Source organism: Octodon degus, unplaced genomic scaffold (genome assembly GCF_000260255.1).
Source record: "Octodon degus isolate 3935 unplaced genomic scaffold, OctDeg1.0 scaffold00056, whole genome shotgun sequence".
Classification (NCBI taxonomy): domain Eukaryota; kingdom Metazoa; phylum Chordata; class Mammalia; order Rodentia; family Octodontidae; genus Octodon; species Octodon degus.
In genome coordinates, this window is record NW_004524632.1 from 11,412,667 (window position 1) to 11,438,645 (window position 25,979).

The window sequence follows — 25,979 nt, forward strand, 5'->3', positions numbered from 1 at the left end:
ATTCCATAAACAAACTTCTTTTTCTTCCTGGACTGGTAAGATGTGATCCTAAGGGCTCTGAGTGCTTCTGCAAAGAAAAGTGCCATGTACACTCCCCCCACCCCCCAATTTAACGGAATTTTTTTAGACAGGGTCTTACTACATGTAACCCAGGCTGGCCTCAAACTCAAGGCTGTCCTCTTGCCTCAGCCTCCCCAGTGCTGGGATTACAGGCGTGTGCCATCATACCTGTTTAAGAGTGCTATATATTCTTAGCCAGGCATGGTGGTGCATACCTGTCATCCTAGCACTTGGAGGCTGAGGTGGGAGGATCATGGTAAATTAAGGCCAGCTGGGGTAATGAGTTCAACGCTAGCTCAAACTACATAGTAAGGCCCTGTGTGGAACAGAGCAGGAGTAGGAGCAGAGAACCCAACCTGACCTGACTTCACCCCAAACCCAAAGTGCTTTTCTTTGGTAGTGGGAATTGAACTTAGGACCTTGTGTTTGAGAGACAGGCGCTTAAGCCACTGAGCTATCTCCCTAGCTGCTATAGTCTTATATTAATAGTGATTTGATACTTTGCACATACCTGAACAATATTGAGTGTTTCCTGAGCTAAGTCAACAGACAAACTTTTTTTAGACAGGGAAAAATTTCATAAAGATAAGGGTTGCCATTGGGAAGTCTATTACAAGCCTCCCGTCTTGCTCAGGCTTTAGTTCTAGTTTATTGTACCTTTGAGGAGGACAGCTCTACCCCAACACTTCTCACGCTGTGGCTTGTATCACTATCCAAAACCCTAGCCCAGGAAACAGAGGATGAGTCCCGCAGCAGCTCAAGGCTCGAGACCTTAGTGTTCGAACCTTGCAGCAAGTACAGGAGGAAAAGACCGCCAGGGTCCGAGTGGCAAAGGCGCCACTTCGACGCCAAACCTGACCTCCCTACCTTGCCACTCCTGGCTCCTCTTCACTGGTGGTGCAATCTGGAGCTGCCTGGGACTTGGTTGCAGGAAGGGCCGGGGGACGGTGGCTTCCAAGGTATTCACTGTCTCCTCCTGAGGCTAGCCCTGCTTCAAATAGGACAAGAAAACAAAGACAGCTGCTTTACTTCTTGGTCCTGGTGGAGACAGCGCAGGTGAGGAGCCTGATGATTTGGTGGTGGGCCTGGGGCCTAAGCCCAGAGCCTCCAGAGCTGCGTCCCTGGGCCTTTTCTATGTGCAGATCGGCGCTCATGCAATCCCCACGTCACCCAGGCTGTGCTTCAGCTTGTGAGCCTTCTGTCTCAGCCTCCTGCAGTGCTGAGATTATAGGCATGTACCATGCGTGACACCTGCCTAGGATAGGGATTTTTAAAAGCACTCAATGACTACTAAATTTTGGGTAGTCTGGGTAAGTTTTAAGCAGCTGAAAGAATTGTGGCTGCCCCTGGTGCCTTGCCGCCTTGGGCTTGCCACGGGCTGTCTCTCCTCTGCAGTGCCCCTCTGCCTTGGAGCCGGCCGGCTATGGATGGAAACCCCCACACACTGGGCTAAGTAAACCTTTCCTCCCTTAACCTGTGGGTGCTACTTTTGTCTCAACGAGAAATGGTGAGGTGCACCAGTAGGCTAAAAAAAGACTGAAGTTGGGAGAAGTTCTGACACATTAGAACATTCTTATTTTGCCAATTAACTCATTTTTGCAGTAGTGGAGATTAAACCCAGGTAGGGACTCATGCTGACAGGGAAGTGTGTCAGCAGTGAGCCAGTTCCCCGCCTTCTCAATTTGTTATGCGACAAGAGTCCTGCTGAGTTGCTCAGGCTGGGCTTGAACCCACTATCCTGCTGTCTCAGATGAGAGTAGTTGAAATTTCAGGCCTCATTGGTCTGCCTCTTTTTATTTTTATTCATTTATTTAATTTAATTTATTTATTTATTTATTTATTTATTTATTTATTTATTTATTTATTTATTTATTTATTTATTTATTTATTTATTTATTTATTTATTTATTTATTTATTTATTTATTTATTTATTTATTTATTTATTTATTTATTTATTTATTTATTTATTTATTTATTTATTTATTTATTTATTTATTTATTTATTTATTTATTTATTTATTTATTTATTTATTTATTTATTTATTTATTTATTTATTTATTTATTTATTTATTTATTTATTTATTTATTTATTTATTTATTTATTTATTTATTTATTTATTTATTTATTTATTTATTTATTTATTTATTTATTTATTTATTTGAACCGGGGATTGAACTCAGGCCCTCGCGCATGCCAGGGAAGCACCACTGAGCCATCTCCCCGGCCCTCTTTTTATTTATAATTCCTCCAAATACATGTGCTACTGTCGTCTAGGTAGAAATGTTTAAACAGTAGAAACAGCAATTATAAATGTTTTCTGTTACAAAGGCACTGATGATTGTATTTCATTTTGTATTATAAAAGCTAAAATCCATAAAATGAGGAAAACTGAAATAAAAAGTTGTATTAATTAAACTCCTTTTTAAGATGGTGGTTAGCCAGGGGAAAATACTCATCGATTTCTTGAAAATGCATTATTTATAGTTTCCTTTATGCTCCTCCTCCCTGGGCTTGAGCTTCTAGGAAAAGGACAAAATCTGCCCTAAGCTACCAGCTGTGACAGCAGAAGTAACCCCACTCTAGGTGTCGCCCTTCCCCAAACGGCATGACAATTGACAAAGGGTGAAATGCAGCTTCCAAAGAATTACACCAGGCAGTACTAATCACTAGAGCTGCGGGAGAAGAGTGAGAACTTCTCACACTAGTCCTGCTAGTAACGTCCTCCCTCAGCTGGAGATGCAGCCTGTGCCAGGCCCTGGTTTCACCCCCAGCACTGTAAATAAAGCAAAGTACACAGAGGGCAAGGCAAAACTAAACAAAAAGCAGCCCGGAAGGTGCTTCTTTAACCCTTACTTCGTCCTCCAAGCAACAAGCCTGGTCCAGATCCACTTGTCTGGGTTAGGTCTTGACACAGGCTGCAGAGCAGGACTGAAGTCGCCCTTGAGCCGTCAGCGGGCTCTTCACGCACTGAGCATCTCTTGGGCAGGGAGCATGGTCTGGGCCCAAGACACAGTAAGTGTTGTGCACAAGTGGGGGAAGAACCAAGAAGAACTACCGGGGAGGAAGCAAGGAACACACAGGGAATGATGAGCTGAGACGGGGCGCCCGGGGTGGAAGCCAGCTGGGAAGAGCACAGAACCCATCTACCCGACTGCGGCAAGAAAGCCTAGACACTAACAAGTGCTTCTTGGGATGAGACCTACCCTAGCGGGGAAAGGCCCAGAGGGGTCTGGGAATCACGGCTGCTCTACCTGGCCTTGGTCTCTCACAATGCTAGTCCTTGCTTTTGATGACAGGAATCCCAGAGACAGAGCATCTGGTGTGAAGCAGCGTTACCCATGGGGGTGGATACATGAGCTTAGGGGTTTGAGCCTAGCAACAAGTGGGCGTGGGAACGGCCCTCAAACAGAGACCTATGCCTAGGAGCAGGACGCCACTATGAACAGGCCGTGTCCACCTGTCTGTTCCGAGGCAGGGTCTCGCTGCCTTGTGCTTGAGCTGAACCTCCAGCCTCCAGCCACGGTGCTGGAGTTATAGGTCTGCATCACCACCCAGGCCTGTCATGAATCTGAGAGCTCTGGGTCTCGGCTGCATGTGGCAGTGCAGACATGTTTAATCCCAGCTTTCAAAAGGCTGAAGCAGGAAGATCAAAAATCTGGGTTGCCAGCTTGGGGAATTCAGCAAGCTCTTACCTCAGAATAAAAGGACTGAAGTGTTGCTCTGCAACTGAGTACGCGCGTAGCATGTGAAGGGCTCGGGATCCACCCATCACACAGAGGGAAGAAAGCCCACTCCTAGGACTGAGAAATCACTCATTTCAAGGGGAAAACCTCCACCACACGCTGGAAGTAAGGCAACACTTACACACTTCAGAAACAAAGCACAGGGGCCAGGGCGAAGCTTGGTGGTCTGAGTGCTGCCTGGCAAATGCAAGGACCTGGGTTCGTGCCAAGCTGATCACTGAAACCAGGCGTGGTGGCACACACCTGTAAACCCAGTGCTGGGGAGGCTGAGAGGAGGATCACTATGAGGCCGAGCTGCGTAGCGAGATTCTGTACAAATACATACATATATATATATCACAAAGAAACATATTGTAAGACGAGACCGACCACACAGATGTGCACAGCCAGCCAGCGACAGCTCCTCGCTTGTGCTTCAGAATTGAAGTCCAGTGTGTTTTCAGAGCCCCCAGAGAGCAGATCTACACTGGGGGTGGACTCGGCGCTTCATATCTGGGGATGAACTAAATGAAGACATCCTTACAAAGAGAGCATTTAAGAAAATAAGCTTGATGTGCTGCCATAGCAACGGGGTTCCCAGCTCCTCTGTGTAAGCCACTGCTCCTTCCTGAACACAGGAATCAAGCACACTTGGGAATAAGGCCACAGTGCTTGGTCAAGAACAGACTGGAGTTTCTGGAAGGTTCTGAAAGCCTTGGCTCCTTTTGGGACGTCTGACAGGCACTGGAGAAGGGGCTAGCTCGGGCCCTGAGAAGGCCCACTGGGGCCTGGGGTCCTCCTTTTGCTGTTCTTCCCCCTCACCACTGGGGACGGAGCAGGCCTTGGCACTGAGCCACACCACCAGCCCCGTCCGGGCCAGGCTCAAATTTGTGATCCTGTCTCAGCCCGACTGCTGGGATTACAGGTGTGTGTCACCACACAGGTAATCTCTCTTTTATGTCTATTATGGTTGCCCCTACTTATTAACTTTTTCCACACAGGGTATTGCCAGGTTTGTGACGATACTCCTGCCTCAGCCAGTTCCACTCCCAGAATGACAGGTGTACACCACCATGCCTAGTGTTTGCCCCTTCAAAACGTTTGCCTATGCTGGGCATGGTGGTAGGTAGCTCTAATCCCAGCACTTGGGAAGCTAAGCTACATAGTCAGTTCAAGGCCAGCCTGAACTTCATACTGAGACCCTGTCTCAAAAAAACCAAAAAGGGGCCAGGAGATAGCTCAGTAGAATAAGCACTTGCCTGGCAAGCGCAAGGGCCTGAGTTCCATCCCTGTTCCACAAAACAAACGAACAAACAAACAAACAAACAAACAAAAACAAAAAAAGAAAAATAATGAAAACTTGCCTAATGTCTCTCTACTTAAAAATTCAATGTTTAGGGCCAGGGAGATGGCTCAGTAGAATAAGTGCTTCCCTGGCAAGTGCAAGGGCCTGAGTTAAATTCTGGTTCCACAAATAAATAAATATAAAAAAAATTTTCAATGTTCAGTTTCTGACATAGATTTACAGAAAGTATATTACTCTGATCTGACAAAAGCACTGTAAGAAGTCTGGCTGAGATTTTCTTTCTTTCACAGCTTTCTAAACTGATGAGGTTAGCCACCACCAGCCAGTTGTAGGACCTCAACTTCTCAGGTGAGAACTGCCTGTGGCCTCTGGGGGTGCCCCGTGGTGTCTCTGCCTTGGAGGTGCTATCCCAGACACTGCTGATGGTTGCCCCAGGTCCTACCAAAAGGTCCACTAGCTGTGAGCAGAGATTAGACCAAGGCCTCCCAAAGGCCTGTGCCGGTGCTCAGTAAACACACACTGAATACAGGCTGGGAAACGCTGGAGTTAGGTAGGCACAGTGCAGAAGGCAGTGAGGGAGGGAGGGAGGGAGGGGAGAGTTCTGCTTAGGGCCCCAGCACATGGCCCACATTACAAACCTTTTCCTGGTACAGGTGATCCCAGGGTTGGCATCTCCTCCAGGGGACAAGAGTCGGGCACTACAGAGGCAGAGCTGCCAGAGGGCTGGCTCCCATGCTGCTCCAGCACGGCTTCCAGGTGGGCCATTTCCTGCTGCAGCTTGAGCAGGTTGTCCTGGATGGTGTCCCTTTGCTACAAAAGGAGTCAAACTTTGTGTGACAAATGCATCTGAAGTGATATGCCACAGCAATTAGTTTTAGTGTGGCAGCAGGAATCCGCATGCACAGCCTCATGGGCTCCAGCTGCCCACCCTTCAACCCACCACACTCATGGAAATCACTGTCTGGAGACGATTTCCCAGTGAGGCTGGAGGGGAAAACCTTCCACTCTTTCCAGACTTCTTTATGGCCTTTTTCTTTTAGGGACAGAAGTGCGGCTGGAGGTCCAGCTCAGTGGCAGAGCACTTATGTAGCGCGTGAGGCTCTGGGTTGAGGCCTTGGGTTTGACCCCAGTAAGAGACACAAAGGTGAAAAACACGCACCACACCCAGCTAAACACTACTGATATTTCAAATTGGCACCAGCCTGATAACATTTTATAAAGGCTATTTCAAATATTTGGCTCACAGAGTCACAGCCATTTAGGTTACTCCTTACAAAATCACATGAGTGTTTAGTAGCCAGGCACAGGGGTACACAGCTAGAATCCCTCCCCAGGAGGCTGAGGCAAAAGGATCACAAGCTTAAAGCTAGTCTGGGCAACAAAGTGAGACCCTGGCTCGAAAGGTAAAAGGTCAAGGGGCAGCTCAGTGGCAAAAAGCCTAACACAAAGCAGACCCTTCATCCAATCTACAGCACTGCAAAACACAGCCTTGACAGTGCCATTTGAGAAGGGACAGGGTCCCAGATCAATGGAGGAGCAGCCACTGATGAGGAATCTTGCTCAGAGCCTGGAAAGCCTGAAGGACAGGCACTACCTTTGGCTCAAGGTCACGCATCTTACTTCTGGGCATCCTGCTGCTTAGTACTCATGCCTGTCACCCCCGCACTCAGGAGGCTGACGTGGGACTACCACTCTTGCTCCAGGCCAGCTTGGGCTACACAGCTTAAGACCAGTCTGAGCTTTCCAGCAAGACCTTGTCTCAAAAAAAAAAAAAAAAAAAAAAAAGAAAAGAAAAAGAAAAAACCTCTCCCAAAAAACTACTGAGAAGTACTACATCTAAGAGTTGATAAAGAAGTCAGGTAACTAGATGAGGTGCCAAATGCCTGTAATCTCAGCACTTGGGAAGCTGAAACAGGAAGATCACTGTGAGTTTGAGACCAGCCTGGGATACAAAGTGAGCTCAAGGACAGCCTGAGCTGCATAGCAAGACCCTATCTTAAAAAGACAAAAAAAAAAAAAAAAAGATGGGGAGGTAGCTCAGTGGATAGCGCTTGCCTGGCAAGTGCAAGGTCCAGAGTTCGATCCCTGGTACCAAAAAACGTCAGATAATGAGTGTTCCAAGCCCCCCCCCCCAAGATGCCTTGAGGGCATTTCTGGTCTCCTGTGAGAAACTGGGTTCGAAGCAGAGCACCTTGAGCCTGACTGCTTGGCTTAAGCAGGTACTTGAACAGCTGAGCTAATGGGCAGGCCCCCTCCAAGTATGTTTTCTTGCTGGGCAGATGGCAGAGTAGAATAAGTGCTTCCTTGGCAAGTGCCAGGGCCTGAGTTCAATCCCCAGTTCCACAAGGAAAAAAAAGATTCCAATATGTTTTCTTCATTTCTGAAACACCGTGGTCAGTAAGCTGAGAGGGAAAGTGTACACACAAACCCTTTCCCCTGGTTGTTTACTCTTCTGTTGATTCCTGACAGTGACTTTGCTCTCAACTGAAAACAAGCAATGACCCGAAAAATGTCTCTTTGGTCTCACGGAGGAGCACAGGGCAGCCCAGGGCCAGCCTTGTTGCCCAGCCTGCGGTGCCACCACTGCCACCACGTGGCACTTGACAGCAACGACACCGTGGAGCACCCTTCCCGCGCGACAACCCCAGACGCGGCTGAAGGTGGATGTGCTGACCCTGCACCGGCACCCACAGAAACCGAAGCAGCAAGGCGACCAGCAGAGCTAGCGTGCCTTCATCGCCCCAAAGCAATTACTTTAAAACTTAAAGCCCCTACAGGCAACCAACTGGCCTGAAACACTAGGGAAGCAAACCAAACGCATCACAGTCGTCCCCCTTCCAGCCCTGAAGCCCGGCGCCCGGGGCGCCCGGTCGGGCACAGCTGCATCCCTGCCGGCGGCCTCTCCCTCAGTTCCAGGGCGCCGGCCGCGCCTTCCTCTGCATCACTACCAGTCACCCCGCCCCAGTCCAGATCCCTCAGCACAACACTGGGAAGCCCTGGGCTGACCAAGCCCCCATTCTCAGCAGCACAGGACAGCTTTGCATTCCCGGTACTCTCCACGCCTCGCACCTTGGCCTCAGCGGCTGCTTCCTCCTATCCCCCAACGTCTCCTCTGGAAGTGCCCACCAGGAGCAGGGCGCCTCTGATCTGCGGGTCGCACTGGTTACTCATTACTCAGGTGAACACAGGGTCCCCACCCGAGTGTGTCTCTTCCCAGACGTAAGTACTCAGCAACTGACTCATGCTGCTCCAGTGAACGTCTCCAGCAGAGGGCCAGCACCACTGCTGCGGGGTCAGGCCCGCTACCTCCTCTGCCCTCTGGGTTCTCTACCAACACGCCCAGCAGCAGAGACCCTGCTTCGACACGTGGTCTGTGTGAGCCCAGCCCACAGGTGGTGTAAGCCCTGGTTGTGACAGATGCTTGATAAAGACACTGCAAAATGCATCCTGAACAAATAGGTGTACTCCTGGGATAAGATCAGGGGCACAAAAAGTGGTTACCAAATGACAAACATAACAGTGTGGCTAAGGCAGACAGAATAAAAAACTGGAAGCAAAACCCTTTGAGCACAAGGGACAGAATTAGGTGACAGCGACACTGATAAAGCCCAAGTCCACATCCACAAAAGATCAGAGCAATCACAAGAACCCCCCCCATCTGAGTCACCATGGCGATGGATTCTGCAGAGGAAGGGGACCACGTGACTGCAGGAGGCCCTGAGCAGCAGTGGGCGTGCAGAGGCCCCCAGAGGAGCAAGGGCAAGCAAGGCCAGAGAGACTAAAAGTGGACACCACCCAGAACCCAGAGCTATCACACACCCTGGGGCCCGAGACCAACTGGCTTCATGTTTCTAAAGCAAATCTGACAACTGTATGAAAAATAAAAAATCCAAGGCTAGGAATTTACACTAAGAAAATCATTAGGGATGGGGCAAAGGCTTAGTTCCCAGGGTGGCAAGTACAGCGCTGCACACAATGCGAACACCTCTTGCCCGAAAGCCTCAGCATGCAGTACGAGGTGGAGCGGGCCACCGTTTACCCGGAGGCAGGGTGCTGCTTGGCTTAGAGCACTGCGGCACTTCGGCATGCTCCGAACTCAATTACAATGGAAACATCCAGAAGACTGTGACATCTGAATGCCTTGGAAAAAAGGTATTGGGGCTGAGGCATAGCTCAGGAAGGAAGACGAGGGTCTAGATTCAAGCTAATCACTATATGAGGCCCTGGATTCCCTCTCTAGTACAAGGAAGGAAGAAAAGGGAGGGAGAACATAAGAAAACGAGATGTAAGTGGGCATGGTACAGAGTGTAGGGCCGACGCCCACATGCATGCGCTGAGGAAGACTGGAAGGATACACCGACAAGTTACATAGAGCCAGGCGTCATCCCGGAACTTGGGAGGCGGAAGCAAGAGAGCTGCTGAGAGCTCAAAGCCAGCCTGGCTACACAGCGAGTTCAAGACCAGCCTGAACTATATGGCAGGACCCCATCTCAACAAAGGAAAAAAAACTTGAAGTATCTGGGTAAAATTTAACTAATTTCTCACTTTCAGTATTTTAAGTATATATAGTTCAGTGATACTAAGGACTGCCCTCTCGTGTAACCGTCACTGCAGTGTTTCCAGACCTCTCACTGGGGACCGAACCCACTCGACAGTGCTCTGCCAGTGAGCCACACCCAGCCCTCACTCTTCATTTTATTTTGGGACAGAGGCTTGCTAGCTGCCCAGGAAGGCCTCAAACTTGCAACCCTCCTGCCTCAGCTCCTGAGTGGCTGGGACTCAGGTGGGCACTGCGCCTGCCCTCTCCAGAACATTCCATCAGCCCCCACCAAGCGGTGCCTCGCCGCTCTCCCCTCCTGAAGCCTGGGTAAGCACTGTTTCTCTTCATTTCCCTGAATTCTAGGTACCTCACAGAAGTGGAATTATGTAATTTGTCCAATGATACGCAGTTTATCTTAGTTAACATGTTCCCAAGCTTCTTCAATGGATGACTCTTTTTTCTTTGACAGTCTCACTAGGTAGTTCACGTTGGGTTTGTATGCATTGAGATCCTCCTGCCTCAGCCTCCTGAGTGCTGGGATGATTGCAGGCACCAGTGTTTTCCTCATTTTCTACTATGCGCATATGTGACTTCAGCAAACTCAGGAGAGAAGGGCACTCATCTGTCCTTATAAGAGAAAAGGCCACAGTGGGATGACCCACAGGGGTCCAGCCAGCTCCATTCTACAAATGCACCCATTCACCGAAGGCCACAGAATGCTGACCTCACCACTGCTAGCAAGTGCTGCGTCTGTCCTTACGGCGCCCCATGCTAGGAATGCAGAGGCAACTGTGAGAAGCTGTCAACCAGTGGGACAAACACATGAAAATACAACAGAACTTGGAAGTGTATTTTATAAAGTAGGATATGGAGACACAAATAGGTTGTACTGAAATCCCAGAGCACTTGGGAGGCTGAGGCAAGAGGACTGCTGCAAGTTTGAGACCAGCCTTAACTATAAAGTGAGCTCAAGCCCAGCCTGAACTGCATAGCAAGACCCTGTCACAAAGACAAAAAAGGGCCCAGGAAAAGTTTGGTGGCATAAGAACCTTCCTAGCAAATGCAAAGACCTGAATTCAATCCTCCATACTGAAAAAAAAAAAAAAAAAGATACCTGGGCATTAATAAGAACCCTATGGGGGTCGGGGAGATGGCTCAGTGGAATAAGTGCTTCCCTGGCAAGCATAAGGGCTTGAGTTCAATCCCCGGTTCTGCAAAAAAAAAAAAAAGAACCCTATGGAGGCTTTTTAAAAATGTGTTTAGGACAGGGTCTACAGTATCGCACTACACAGATCAGATGCATAATGATTCTCCTGTTTTCAACTTCCCGAGAGCTGGGATTATAGGGGTGCGCTGCCAGGCCCCGTCTCAATTGCCCTCAGCACAGCCCAGGCATGCTGGGGATTGAACCCTGGCTGCTGTGCTCTGCCTATGCAGGCCTGCCTCAGCCTCCTTCTCTGCTGGGATTACAGGTGTGCATCACGGCACTGCACCCAGCCCACACCTCCTGCTTGACACAGTGATGTTTTCTTTTTTTTTTTTTGGCGGAACCGGGGATTGAACTCAGGCCCTTGCGCTTGCCAGGCAAGCACTTACTCTACTGAGCCATCTCCCCGGCCTCTCCGCAGTGATACTTTCATCTGCTTTTGCTACCGGGTGAAACAAAGGGTAGCGAGGTGCTTCTCACCCCACCTGAGAAGCAGCAGCACATCTGCCATGCCCCCAACTCAAAGGAAGACATGAGCAGATGTAAGCATGTCAAGCGCACACGGAGCAGGGATGCCACACACGGACACACTGTACCTGGGTGGTTAGGATGCTGCTCTGTGAGGACAGCTCTGAGCAGCCGTCAGACTGGTTTGTTTCACTCTCGTAGGCAGATGCTGCTTCACCTGAAATGGCAAGAGAGGCCCTGGTGTAGACGCAGCCGGAGACACGGCAGCTGGCAGCCCTGCTTGCATTTCATAAAATGATCAAACTCCTTGCTTTTGGTCACTGGCATTTCCCCTTAGGAGTCAATCCTGACACTAAAAATCAGAGGCAAGCTCATGAAGAACATTAAAGCCACTCAATCAGGATAGTGTTCTAGTCAGCTGTCAGCTTCTGACAAGTTGGGAGAGAACCTCAGGGGAAGCCCAAGTGGGGAGAGCCCGTAACCAGAGCTCCCAGTGGGCACACACGACTGGCTGGCTTCTCGGAAGGCTGGGGGCAAGCACACAACCTGGCCCCAATACCTAAGTGTGGCGGCGTGCTCTCCCCCATGTGGTGACTGTCTTCTTCAGGGCCAGCTTTCCTGTCTTCATCATTGGAGACCCCGTCCTTATCCCTTGGGATGCCCCCCAGGATTTCAGAGGGATGCCCTATTTGTTGGGCAGGAGGGTGCAGCATCAGGAAGCCATCCTGGGAGCTCATGTTCACAGCAGAGTCCTCTGGGGCGCTGCACTGGGAGGAGAACAAGCTGCCCGAACATCTGAGGTCTTCGCCCAGCAGTGGTTCTGGGGACACCCTCGCCAATGCTGGCTCGTGTGTGCAGTCACGAGAGCCGTTTCTCAGTGACACCAGGCTCCCCCTTGTTCCCTCAGACACACGCTCTGCTGCAGCGGAGCTAGGCCTGGTAGGCTGAGGAATCTTGGTTCCGTTACCAAATATTAAGTGCTGGAAGCAGGGAAGCTCTTCATCCTCACTCGACGAGTATTCTTCAGAAGACTCCAACTTCCTCGCCCTTCTTTGGTGACCCCGTGCAGAGGCTGCGCAGGCTAAAGGGCTAGGGCTCCTGCTGGACTGGCTTCTTGGGCCACCTTTGCTAAAAACAGCAGAAGTCTCCTTAATGTCACCTTCAGCAAAACTTGTATCTTCCTCTCCGTCCTCATCATCTAACAGGTCATCGGGAGTCTGAGAACAAATCTGCGAAGGGGGACTCCTTCCCACAGGCTGGTCTGCATTACCTACGACTCGACAGGGCAGGAAATCTGCAAGGACAGCTGGAACTGTGACTCCACTTTCCCCTTGCCTTTGTACCTCCAGACATCTGTGGTTACTGATGGGAAGACTTTGCTCAGAGGCCGCAGGCTGCAGCAGCCCTAGTGTGAGCACAGCGTCCCGCTCGTGTGCTCTGTCGCTACCTACCTCTGCTCGAGCGCTCTCACCGTGAGAGCCCACCTCATCGCCGCCAGCGCGCGCTCTGCTCCCGGGGCCAGAGCCGGCCTCCTTAGCAGCGTGCGCCTTGCTATGGCCGCAGCTGTCTGTGCACAGCATGTTCTGCAGGATGCTCTCATTTCCTCCCATGTCTTCAGGTGACGCTGGATGTGTTTCCTCACATGAACTGTTAACAAACCACTTGACAGGAGAAATTGACAGCATGAGATATGGGTTTTGTGACCTTCCACGTTTGTCAGCAGTGATGTATTCAGTTTCAGTGTTCCTGACCTGAGATAACGGACAGAGCCTGGAGACCCCGATAATATGTTTGGCGCCGGCTCCTGGCCCGTCATTCTGAGGAAGCACAGAGGCACCTGTGGCACTCGTGACTGCCTGTACACATCTAACTTTAGGCTCTTTCTCGCCCTGACTTTCTTCTATTTGATCAAATCCAGGAGTGACTTCTGGGCTTTGTCTCTTAAAGGACTCAGCACAGGCACAAACTGTCACAGATTGCTTTTCTGAGTTTCCTGGATTTGAAAACAGAACAAATGACTGACGCTTCGAGGACAGGAACGTATTCTGTAAATACTGAGTATCCAGCTCACTATCCTCCATTTCAGTGTTTGCCTCCCGGGTGCGGCTCACTTCCAGTCTGGATGGATCATTAAAATCTTCTGCGCCATCTCCAGCATCTTTAGAATGAGCAGGCAGCAGGTCCTTGGGCTTTGCGACCGCCACGTACTGAGCCACACACTGATGTGACACTCTTCTTGCCTTCTTGCGGCTGTCAGTCTCCAGTAAGGAGACGCTGTCCTGAGTGCTATAATCAGTGTCAGGGACCAAGGAGGCGCTTGTGCTCTCTGCGGACCTCTCAGTTTGCAAACCCTTTTCTCCACTTGATAGCAGATCTTTGGGCTCTCTGGTACTACCAGATCCTTGAACTGTTCCTTGTTTTAATTCTACCTCTTTTTCCTGTGGGCTTCTGTTGACAAACTCTGTGAGTTTATCAGGGCTTGAACTATTAGTAAAAGAACTGGGTAGGTTTGCTAACTTCTGTTCTGGGACAGCCTCCCCTGCACGCCCCTTTCCTTGTTCACCTGGCTTATCTTCCTTGGCTCCAATGGGAGCATCTAGGGCCCCTGCGAGGCACAGCTTCCTGCCACGCCTGACCGGCACTTGCCGGGAGCTTTCTCCCTTAATCTCTTCACTGCTGGTAGAGCTGTCAATTTGCAGTTCGGGGTGATCTGGTGGGCTCGGGCGAGGCACTTGCCTGGCTGAGGACCTTCTCCTCAGCCTGTTTCCCTGAGGTGTTTCTGAGGGGCAGACATTGAAGTTTAGTCCCATGCTATCCATGCTGCTGTTCTGGGGTTCTGTTCCTGTTCTAGAAACAGACTCTTTCCCCAGTGATTGTACTGGGTTGGGGTTCTTCTGTCTCTGAACAGCAACCCCTACTGTCTCATTCTCATGATCATTATTAGGAACATTTGTCACTTGACTACTCTCTGCCATTTGCTTCGTTCCCTGAGTTTCCTTTTCAGGAGTCTTTTGGGCAACTGCCAAGCCTGCTTTCTTGATAAAATCCTCAGGATAAAGGCATGACGTGGTTCGACTCTTACGCTTTACTGTACTTGTGAGGGGACATTCTTTTGTCACCTGTGGATCAGAAGCAAGCATGAGAACAGGTCGCTTTTCAGCTGAGTGGCTTAAGCTGGGGAGGCTCGCCTTCCTCCCGTACGTTTTCCCAAATACTTTATCTTCCACGCTACTCTTCCCTGCTTTGGGGCAGCCTCTGGCACTGGCACAAGTTACAGCCCTCTGAGGCTCACTGGCCAGCAAGTCTGTCTTCACTGAAGAGCCAGAAAAGTCACGTAGGTCTTTTGGTTTTTCTAATGCACCAGCTTCTTCAGCATCTGATTCCGAGTCCCTGTCACAGGCATCGTCAGAAGTCACCATTTCGTCACTTCTGGAAAACCACTCATTCACTTTCTGAATGCTGCTGTTTAGTGTGACCCAAGGCACATTCTGGGTCTCTCTGAGAGTTTCTGAGCACTGAGCTTTCTGCTTTTTCTGCTCTTCCTGCTCACAGAGAGGCTCAGCGATCTGTTCCACCTCCTGCTCTGCGCTGGGAGCCTGTGTGTCGGCACAGCTCCCCTTGCTCTCAGCCCATCTGCTTTGCTGGCTCCGCGTAAGCCCAGGCTGTTTGCTTTTATTACAGAATTCAGCCTTTTCTACATCCATTCTGTCTTCAGCGAGTAATAAACGGCTGCTTGAGTGCTGTAATGAGCTGGCGCGAGTCTTAGTGCCACATGGCTCTGTACAGAAGTCGGAAACAGAGCTCCCCTGATGCCTCTCTGGCTGCCTCTTGCCGGCATGCTCCTCGCTGGCATTGGTGGCTTTCCTGCTGGGCTGCAGTCGGTCTAAAACCTCACAAGCAGCTGAAAATATACAAAAATAACAAAGTGCTCAAACACTGAACTAAGAAAGTAAAAAGTACTACAACCTGGGAGTGGAAATCAAGCAACTAGCTTTTTAAGACAAACTACTTTCACAAACTACCAGCTACATTTTCATTTGTTTTTGAGATAGGCTCTCACTATGTAGTTGAGGCTGCCTTTGAATTTACTCTGTAATCCAGGCTGGCCTCGAACTCCTTGAGGCAGTCCTGCCTCACCCTCCCAGGTGTTGGGATCACAGGCGTGCTCCACCATGCTCAGCCTACATTTTTAGGATGTAGCTCACATTCTTTCATATAATTTCAGTTACATAGATTGATTTCCAAACAAGGTAATTAAAAAATCAATTTCATAGTTTTCCTTATGCATAAGCCATAACTCTCATTCCCCTAACCTCTAAGAGTGAATTAAAGCACACACAGCACCCTGTTCTGTCTACATTCTCATGTTCCTTGTATCCAAAATCCAGTTGGGGGGGCTGGTGAGATGGCTCAGTGGTCTAAAGCACCTACTTAAGAACAAACTCAGCAAAGCAAAGGGACCGCGGTTCAAGCCCCCAGCACCACATGCCAGCCGGGGCCGCCCCCTGGTGGGCTGAGCTGGCCACACACACACACACACACACATACACACACACAAATAAATAAAAAAAAATTAAAAAAAAAAAAAAATCCAGTTGGGGGCCGTCCAGATAGCTCAAAGGATTAAAGCACCTGCAAGCAGGCACCGGGGCCAGGGGTTCAATCCCTGAACCTGCTGTGCTGGCCCTGCCCCCAGGGTGCACTGAGACAGCTATTGAGACTGGGCATGCACCTGCAATCCCAGCTCGCTTGTTAGCTCAGTTGTTTAAGCACCTGCTCATGCAAACCCAGTCAGGCACAGGATATAGCAGTTAAATCCCCACCTCCACCTGCCTTAGCAGAACTGCTCTTAAAGCAGCCTGAGCCAGCCAAAAAAACCCCCAAAAATTATCAGTTGGGAGGGCTGGCCAACAGCTCAGCGGGCTAAAGCGCCTGCTTAGGCAGAGCGCAGTGGCTGGGGTTTGATCCCCAGTTTGTCTTGCTGGCTTGCCTTGCCAGCTCCACCCCCAGGGCACACTGAGACTGGGCGTGGTGGCGTGTGCCTATAATTCCAGCTCTTGGGAAGCTCTAAACAGGAAGATCACTATGACTCTGATCTGTGTAGTGAGACACTGTAGACCCTGTACTAAACACAGAGGATTAGAGTTCCTCCTTAGGTAGATGCAGGGGCTGGAGGTTCAATCCCCAGCCTTCCTTGCTGGCCCCGCCCCCAGGGCGCACTGAGATGGGAATTGAGACTGGGTATGGTGGCACATGCCTGTAATCCTGGCGCTTTGGGAGGCTGAAAATCAGGAAGGATCACTATAAATCCAATCTGTGTAGTGAGACCCTATATTCAATACAAAATCAGTTGTGGGGCTGGGGAGCTAGCTCAGCAGCCTAAGCGCCTGCTTCATAATAAGGACCCTGGTTTGACCCCTGGTACTGCATGCCATGCTGGCCACTGAAAGCAGGTGTGGTAGCACATGCCTGTAATCCCAGTGCTGGGAGGCTAAGACTGCGAGTCTGAGCTGCAGAGCAAGACCCTGTAATAAATAAATAAATAATTTTTGGTTTTTTTTTTTTTTTTGTTTGTTTGTTTCAAGATCTGAATACCAAAAAACCAGTTGGGAGAAAGGAAATACAAACACATGTCAAGCAATGGCCGTGACTCATCCTCATGGCTGACACTGACAAAGGATCTACAAAGTGCGGTACAGGGCTACAAGATAAATCCTGAGAGGACCTGACTGACCTTATCAGATACAAAAGCTACATTTCTTATTATATAGGTCTTGCTTTATCTTGTTCTTAACCATCCAGCAGAAAAGTATAAAAACGTGGTATATAAAGTAAAGCCGGGGGCCTGCCCCTTAGCTCAGTTCTTTAAGTGGCTGCTTCCACAAAGCAGTCAGGCTCAGGTTGCTGTGGTTCGATTCCCACAACACAAGCCAGCCAGTCATGCCTTGAAGGCATTCGGAGCAAAAAAAAAAAAAAAAAAAAAAACCCACTTCTGCCATTTTGGGCCAGGGAGATGGCTCAGTGGAATAAGCACTTCCCTGGCAAGTGCAAGGGCCTGAGTTCAATCCCTGGTTCCGCAAAAAAAAAAAAAAAAAAAGTAAAGCCATATTAATACGATGAGCTGTAAAAGGCTCATGTCAGTAACTTCTGAGGATAACCCACTAATATTATAGACTGCTAGACAGTGTTAGATTGTTTAGCTGAATTCAAACACCTTAGTATTTAGATGCCAATAGAATATCCGCCTCTGACAGGACAAAAAAAAAGGATACAAAGGAAAGATCATTTTGTATTTATATAAACAAAATAGGATAAATATACAGCTACTTTCGCTTAGTTCAATGAGAAGAAAGAGGTGTACTAACAGTGTTTGGACAGGAAATCCTGCCTGCTGCTTGTACTATGGATAAGCACTAAGAAGGTAACAATGTACAACGTACTGATTATAAAAAACAAAACAAAACACTACGAACCAGTGTCAAAGAATAAGGGCTCTGCTAAGTAAGCAGCAACTTCTAATCCCCAATGAACTGAAGGGGTAGGGTGTTGGAACAGACTCAAACACCAAAGCCGGCTCTACCTATAAGGTATTTCTAGGAAGTAATCATTTTCTAAGGGTTCTAAATACTAGCAACAAAGCTACTTGATTGTTCAATTTATAAGCATCAACCTAGATAGTAAGCTTTAAAAAAAAAAAAGGGCCAGCCAAATAGCTCAGCAGATTAAAGCACCTGCAAGGAAGCGCAGGGATTGGATCCCAGGGCATGCTGAGATGGCAGTTAAGGCTGGGCATGGTGGCACTCGCCTGTAAGCCCAGCTCTTGGGAGTCTGTAAACAGGAGAATCACTACGAGTCCGATCTAGTAAGGAGACCCTGAAAACCCTGTAGACCCTTCCCTAAAATACAGAAAAAAAATAAACTTAATGTAGAGGGTTAATGTGAAACTAATGTAATGAGTTAATGTAAAACTAAATGTAAAAAAATTACTTTGCTCAAAAAATAAATAAAAATTTTAAAAGAGGAAATACAAACACAGCAGTAAAAAATATCATCCCAGCACTCAGGAGGCTGAGGCAGGAGGTTTACCTCAAGTTCAAGACCAGCCTGAACCGCATAGTGAGACCTTGTTTCAGAAAAAAAGGGCAGCCACCAGTTGCACGGGGTAGGACACTCATCCCCATCCTATTCTATGGAATTTGAATGCTGTCCATGACTCCCAGGGAAACAGCCACATTCTAACTCTTAAGAGACTATGTGAACTAGCAATGTCCCAGGGCTCTCCAGAATAATCCAGTCCTTGCACTAGACCGACCCACCCCCTCTACAGCACCCACAAGGCTGGGACGCCTCACCGTCACTCCGTTCTGTGGAATCGGAAGTGGCTTCAGCCTTGGTTCCTCGCAGGGTGAATGACAATTCCTGGTCCCTCACACTGTAGGGAAGAAGACAGTGGGAACATGAGTTATGTGCTCACACAAGTGGGAGAAGGACAAGGTCCCGGGCAAGCTCCTTAGGTGGGGCCATGGCAGCTGACCAGCAGATGACACCCAAGTGCACCTGCTCTCTCTTCTAGTAACTTCTAGTCAAAATGGGAACACATGGCCCCAGAAACCACAGCAGCAGTGTAGAGCGTTACACTGTGGATATGAGGATGAAAGCCAGACTTAAGTGACTGAAAAAAGGGAAGAACGTTCACACTTGCATCTTAATGAGATGCAGGAGCAAAGAGCTTAGCAAGGGAGTGCGCATGCCCGCATGCCACAGGCTGCAAGAATTCAGCTTTGCTACGCGGCTCTACGTTCCTCTCGCCTGGCTAGCAGCTACCTCCTTTTGTTTTGGGGGAATCTCATGTGTAGTTCAAGCTGGCCTTGAGCTTGCTAGGGAGCCCAGGTGAGGTTCAAACTCACTCTTCAGCCTCTGAGCAAGTGCTGGGATTATGGGTTTATGCCACCACACCCAGCAACTTTCTTCCAATTCTAAAATTAGAGAAAAGCCATCTGCAAATAGAATCTGATAGCAGCACCATCCCAGTTCAGATCACTAGTGATACATCTTAGGGTCTGCAATGATTCCAAAGGGCGAGACAAGCCAGGAGCCCAACAGTGACCCGCTGAGAGGCCCCTCTGCAGTTCATATGTGTGAGAAGGATGCAAGTTACGGGACAGGGGAAGGAAAGCGCCGGGGTAGAGTCCTGAGCATTCTTACCAGCCCCTTCCCGTGGCATAAACACTACTGTACAGGAGGAATTCAGCTAGAGAAAAAGCACCTGCTACAGGCCAGCGTGTAAGAGCTCACTGTTATCTTACACACCTTTGAACACTGCTAATAAAACAAACAACAAGGCACTTGCTCCGGTACAGAATGAGGAGGTGAAAGCACATGATCTCGAAAGTTTCTTCTAATACCATGATTCTAATCTAGGAAACAGTAATCCTTAATATTAGTGAAGCATGAAAATACCAGCTGCACTGATGAAGGCTCTTATTTATTCCTCACCTGCAGTAATACGCCTTGTTAACTGTGTCTTCAGAGGAGTCCGATCCTGAAAGAATTGTCCCACCCCCAAAAGACAGATCAGTACACAACTCTGTAATTGAGAGGGTTAAACGAAAAACATGTTCCTGCTACGAAGCAGACACTCGCGTATCTACAAGCACAGAGGCCCGGGCGGAGGCACAGGTCTGGCGCCAGCCACCCAGGAGTGAACCCCTGGCTCCTCCTCTCTACCTAACCTGGCCACGTGGCTACACCTCTTGAATTTCTTGATTTTTTTTTTGTACCGGGGATCGAACTCAGGACCTTGGGCTTGCCAGGCTGGTACTTAAGCCACTGAGCTATCTCCCCAGCCCTCTCTGAATTTCAATGCCACCCAGGAAGTGTTATGGTGGCACGTGGGAGCTCCAGGGCCACTGATCCCAACACGAAGGGACAAGGCACTAGACGTGCTAGGGTGCGGAGCTCAGCTCTTTTGGTGGAGTACAGTCTACGCCGACTCCCTCCAAATGGGACTTCCTTCTTGTTACTTTCCATTTGCTCAAAATTTATTTCACCGAACTTAAAACCAGATATTCTTTCTTTTGCTCCTTTTACAAAGTAAGATTTGCCAAGGTAGAAACTGTGTCTTTTCCACTGTTTAGAATTCACTACAGATCCCATAAAACTATTTTGTTCTTATTTCCCAAAACTCCCTACCAGGTGGATAAAGACGACCGAGGTTTTCAGCAAAGCTCTGAGACCATGCACTTACGGAACCCGGGGCCCTTACCCAATTCAATGTAGACAGATTTATTCTGAGGCTGCGCCTGCTGCTTGGTCCTCAAAGACCCCGTGATTCCAAGGTCAGACAGCTGGGCTCCGAGACCGGTTTCCTGCGAAGCAGCAAAGAATGGGCACCTGTTTGTGGCTGGCTCTATGCTTCACTCCCGAAGAGCAGCTCCAGGCCACAGGCAAAGCTATCAGTCAATTGTAATTCAGGACCACTGGAAAAATACCTGGCAAAGCACACCCTCAAATGTCTAGGCTGCACATAGCTTCAGTAATTTTCCTATTATTTAAAAACTTTCCAAATTGTGTATTATGTATAACTTTTTAAGTATTAAAATATAATAGGTGAATATATTTCTTTCTTTGTGTGTGTGTGAGACAGGGTCTCACTAGGCAGTTCAGGCTGGCCTTGAGCTCACTTTGTAGCCCAGGCTGGTCTTGAACTCACAACAATTCTCTTGCCTCAGCCTGATCCTCCTGCCTTAGCCTCTTGGGACTCAGATTCTAGGCATGTGACACCACGCCCAGCACTTGAATATAAACATATTTTTTTTCTTTCTTTCTGTATTTAGGGAAGAGTTTACAGTGTTCAGGGTCTCACTATGTAGACTGGATTCACTGATTCTCCTGTTTACAGCCTCCCAAGTGCAGGGATTACAGGCATGCATGCCCTCAGGCAGGGCCAGCCCTGGGATCAGGCCTGAGGACTGAACCCAGCCCAGCCCGCGTCTGTCTAAGCAGGCACTTTAATCCACTGAGCTATTTGGCTAGCCCTTTACTATATTTCTAATCACATCCAACAAAAGGATTGGCAGCTAAGACAAAAATGACCCAAAAAATGACCCAAAAATGACAAATGAACTGGGTGTGATACTGCATAACTGTAATCTCAGGAAGCCCAAGGCTGGGGTAGGAGAACTGCAAGTTTGAGGCCAGCCTAGACAACACAGTGAAACACATGCATGCGCACAGCGGAGTGTGGTGGCTCAGGAGTGTAACTCTAGCACTCCTACTAAGGCAGAAGGGTTACTCAGCGTTTTAAGCCAGTCTGGGCTATATAGGGAGTTCATGGCCAGCCTAAAATACAGAGAGACCTTGTCTCATGGAGGGAAAAAAAGACAAAGGATGGCAATAAACCCCTCTGTTCCCACACAGGAAAGAACATTTATGAGTATTTCTGCTTGGGATTTTCGATGCTACTGAGGACAGAACTATGGGCTTTGCACATGCTAGGCAAGCATGCAAATCCTAAGCTACATCCCCAGCCCTTGAATATTTATTTATTTTTATTTATTTATTTATTTTTAAATTTTATTTATTTATGTGTGTGGCCAGCTCTGCCCACCAGGGGGTGGGGCTGGCTGGCATGTGGTGCTGGGGGATCGAACCGCGGTCCTTGTGCTTTGCCAAGCTTGTTCCAAGTAGGTGCTTTAGACCACTGAGCCATCTCACCAGCCCGGTCCCTGTGCTTTGCTAAGCTTGTTCTAAGTAGGTGCTTTAGACCACTGAGCCATCTCACCAGCCCCCCCTTGAATATTTAAAAGCCCAATGTTATTTTCTTTTCTTTTTTTTTGGTGGAACCAGGGATTGAACTCAGGCCCTTGCACTTGCCAGGCAAGTGCTTATTCTATTGAGCTATCCCCAAGCCCCCCCAATGTTATTTTTATTGAAGCTTCTCTTCCTATTTTGCCCACCTATATCTACTAAAAAAAGAATGCCCCTATCTTGAGAACTATTTTAAAACCTCCATTCTTTATTCATATAAGACTAACAGCAAAGCAAATCACTGAATTTTCTTTGACAATTATACTTTTTTTGGTACCAGAGCTTGAACTCAGGACTTCACGCTTGCCAGGAAGGCGCTTAAGCGGCTGAGCTACCTCCAGGGCCCAACGATGACACCTTTCGCTAATGCTTACAAAGGGCAGCAATGCCACAGCTCCTCTGGACATGCATCAGAGCTGCCGCCTGGGCACGGGGAGGCCCTCAGTTCCTCCTGTCCATAACAGCCGCACTCCCCCGGAGCACCTCAGACTCCTACTGAGGAGAGCTCTGTCCACCTGCTTACTGCTTCCGTCCTCACTGGCCTTTCACGTGACTGTGAGCACCTAATACGTTTTCCAACTCTCACTGCTTAAAAAAGAGATGGCGTCAGACAAATGGAATGCAAATGCGTTACCAGGGCGGCGTTCTCAAGTTCATTCTGTCGAGGTCTTTTGCCACGGTTTCGGTAGCCCATACTTTGGATGACAGAAATCTCCTCCTTTACATGTTCAGGAGAATTACTTTCCTTTTTTGAAAAACTGTAACTGTTTGTAACTGTGAATTACAAGGGAACACACTGTATAGTTAGGAAAACTGTACTCATTTTCTTTAAAGAAACTTAAAAAAATTCTGTTTGTGCTCTTTGTTGTGTTAGGATGTTTATTATAGGTATTCAGATTACCCATGGCTTTTTTTTTTTTAAAGCAATGATGGAAATTCTATTCCTAAGAAACACACACACACACACACACACACACACACACACACGGATTGTCAGTTATTTCTATTTTCTTCAACTTTAAAATTCATAAACTTGCCTATTAATACTATATAGCACTGAATCTAAGACAACAACAAATGTAAAGCTCAGGGCTGTTTTCTGTGCATTATGGAAGAACTACATAGAAAACTGACCATTGGTGGTAAAGTGCTCCTGACTGCAGAGACGCTGAGATGACTAAGGGGCGAGACAGATGGGAAGGATTTAAAACAGACACCAGAGGCAGAGCTGGAATCACCCTAGGCCATCCTTACCTACACCCTGGCAACAAGCACAAACGTCTCAGGCTGCAGGGCCAGTGCACAGCTGGGCCTGGTGACACTCACCCTGCAAACCACGGTCGAGCTCAAAAGCATGGATGACCTTCGACAACTCTTCAACCAGTTGGCTGAATCTTGTGCTCTCCTGCAGGCTTCTGGAATTAAATTGTAAGAGAGTCGCACTTAGCAAGTGACCATCAACTTTTCAAAGGACACTACAGTGGGGAAAGGTGCTTAAAGAAACACAAGGTTCGGTTTTTCCCTGCAGCCACCGCAGAGAACCATGCTCACAGTAATAGAACTATGAGTGACCCCACTCAATAACTGTGATGACACTGACTGCAGTGTACACTGGCAGGACGGACTGATTCTGTAGTTCTCTGCCATCTGTGTAAGTCTATCAGAAGCCTAATACTTCCTAATGCAGTATTCCTAATGCCTCGAGGCCTTGGTGGACATAAGCCCTCTTGGCTGCCTCTGCTTCTCGGGATTGCCACCAAATCAAACAAGAGACAGACAACAGCATCCAAGGAGAGATATGAGTAAGGAAAGTGGAAGGAAAACACAATTCACCCATTCCTATAAGCAGCTGAGCACCTACTGAGCTCCAGGCACCAGAGAAACAGTACTGAGGCAGAGCAACTGCCCACAGAATCTCACCGGGGCAGACGAGATATGCAGGACAGAAATGCACAGTGGGGTGAAGCGGGTCAGAAAAGCTGCCACGACAGAGAAGAGGAGGACTGGCAGCCAGTGGGCACAAGGCGATCAGCCCTACTTTCTCTACGACTTCAGTCCTGGTATCATCCAGAAACATGAAAGGTGGCAATGTCTCTAGCCACTGTACCCAGAAGCCCAGTGTCCCCGCAGGAGAACACCAAGCTGGATCGCCTGGGGCTGGTTTTGCACAGACAGAGGAAGGGACACAAAGGTGCTGACATCTGCAGAGTGTACGTGTTCCCCAAAACTTTCAGGAAAACCACCACAGAATTCACTGCCTGCTAGGCACACTTCTGTTCTTTCTGCTGAGGAGTGGCGAGGACACCTGCTACATCAGCCAAGCATTTCTCCTTCACATCCAGGCCCCATCATTATCCAAATCACAGACCTTTTGGTGATGTTGTTCTTACACAGCGGACACTGTGGAGGTCCTTTCTTCTGGTCGAGAAGCTTCAGCATACAAAACCTGGAAATAAAGAAAGCACAGGATATATATATATATATATAAATATAATAATTTTTTTTTTAATACTTTCTTTTTGTAACAAGTACATTCACAAAGCAGAAGCAAAAAGAAAATCCTACAACCGCCCCAAAGGTCACTAAAAGGTAAGACAAGTGAATTATAGCCAATGGCTTTAATTGTTTTTAGAGGTTGCATGAGTAGAAAACCAAACTACATAAAAGATAACCCATGAAAACTGAACATTTGCGCCTATGGCTTAACTGTTATAATCAAAGCTTATCAAAAAGTTAGTACAGCATATTTAACGATCCTCATTGCACCATGCTGCTCAATCAGACATAATTAAGTAGTTCGTGTGAAATGACTCTACTTAGTTTGGAAACTTGGCATCTCTGGTTGAGGGTGTGACTCGGCATACAGCACCTGCCTGGCACTGAGGGTCTCAGCAATTACATTCACTGTAGGGAACTGGCACGTGCATGAAACACACCGCAGTCTTTTTCCCCTTCCCTTTACCCAGTTACTTAGGTTTTTTGGCAGAGTTTGTTCTATCCTGCCTGGGCCTGCCTGTGACATCAACTCTCCTTAAAGACACAGGATGGAGGCCACACCTAGACAGAAATGAACACGTGCTCTAATACGTGGGACAGAGAGACATCTGTGCGTCTCCCTGACAAGCGGCATGGCTGAACAATGCAGAGTGCTAGGTGGCAGGGAACTTGCCGGGGGCTGTACCATCCAGGGCAGTATGGGGACGCGCTATGCCATACTACAGCCTGTCCAAGACTGAAATAATAGTGCAGGGCACCAAAGTACGGAGAAACCAATCAAACTCGGGATCCTAATCTTACTTTATGCTAAGCAGTAACACATGAAGACACTTAAAAGGTTAACTAAACTCAAAGGAGAAAATGAACCTAGCGAGGTGGCACGTGGCTATGATCCCAGCAACAATGAAAGTCTGAGCCTAAGGGGCCGGGGAGATGGCTCAGTAGAATAAGCACTTGCCTGGCAAGCGCAAGGGCCTGAGTTCAATCCCCGTTTTCGCAAAAAAAAAAAAAAAAAAAAAGTGGCTCCTTGCATAGATCCTAATTGAGCCTTTAGACACAGAAAGTTTGAGCCCAGCCCAGTAACTTAGTAAGAACCTATCTCAAAATAGAATAAGGGCCAAGGACACAGCTCAATGTGAAGGCTCTGGGCTCAACCTCCAGTACCACAAAAAGGAAAGAAAAAGCAATGAATTCGTTTTTTTTTTTTAATTATTTATTTATTTTTATTACATTTATTTATTGTGTGTGTGTGTGTGGCCAGCTCAGCCCACCAGGGGGCAGGGCTGGCTGGCATGTGGTGCTGGGGGATTGAACCACAGTCCCTGTGTTTTGCCAAGCTTGTTTCAAGTAGGTGCTTTAGACCACTGA

At 48.3% G+C, this 25,979-nt stretch overlaps 1 protein-coding gene across 1 annotated transcript in view; it reads right to left on the reverse strand.

Annotated features, from left to right (window-relative positions):
* The window catches only part of Brca1 (BRCA1, DNA repair associated), a 58,541-nt gene that overhangs the window by 18,819 nt on the left and 13,743 nt on the right, over positions 1–25,979 (reverse strand). The window contains exons 4-13 of the mRNA XM_023718048.1: positions 24,484–24,561; positions 23,442–23,530; positions 22,750–22,889; positions 20,572–20,674; positions 19,803–19,848; positions 18,659–18,738; positions 11,866–15,207; positions 11,435–11,523; positions 5,730–5,901; positions 928–1,048 (exon numbers count right to left, since the gene is read on the reverse strand). Coding sequence (XP_023573816.1) covers positions 928–1,048; positions 5,730–5,901; positions 11,435–11,523; positions 11,866–15,207; positions 18,659–18,738; positions 19,803–19,848; positions 20,572–20,674; positions 22,750–22,889; positions 23,442–23,530; positions 24,484–24,561 — 4,260 coding nt within the window. The remainder of the gene's footprint in view (positions 1–927; positions 1,049–5,729; positions 5,902–11,434; positions 11,524–11,865; positions 15,208–18,658; positions 18,739–19,802; positions 19,849–20,571; positions 20,675–22,749; positions 22,890–23,441; positions 23,531–24,483; positions 24,562–25,979) is intronic.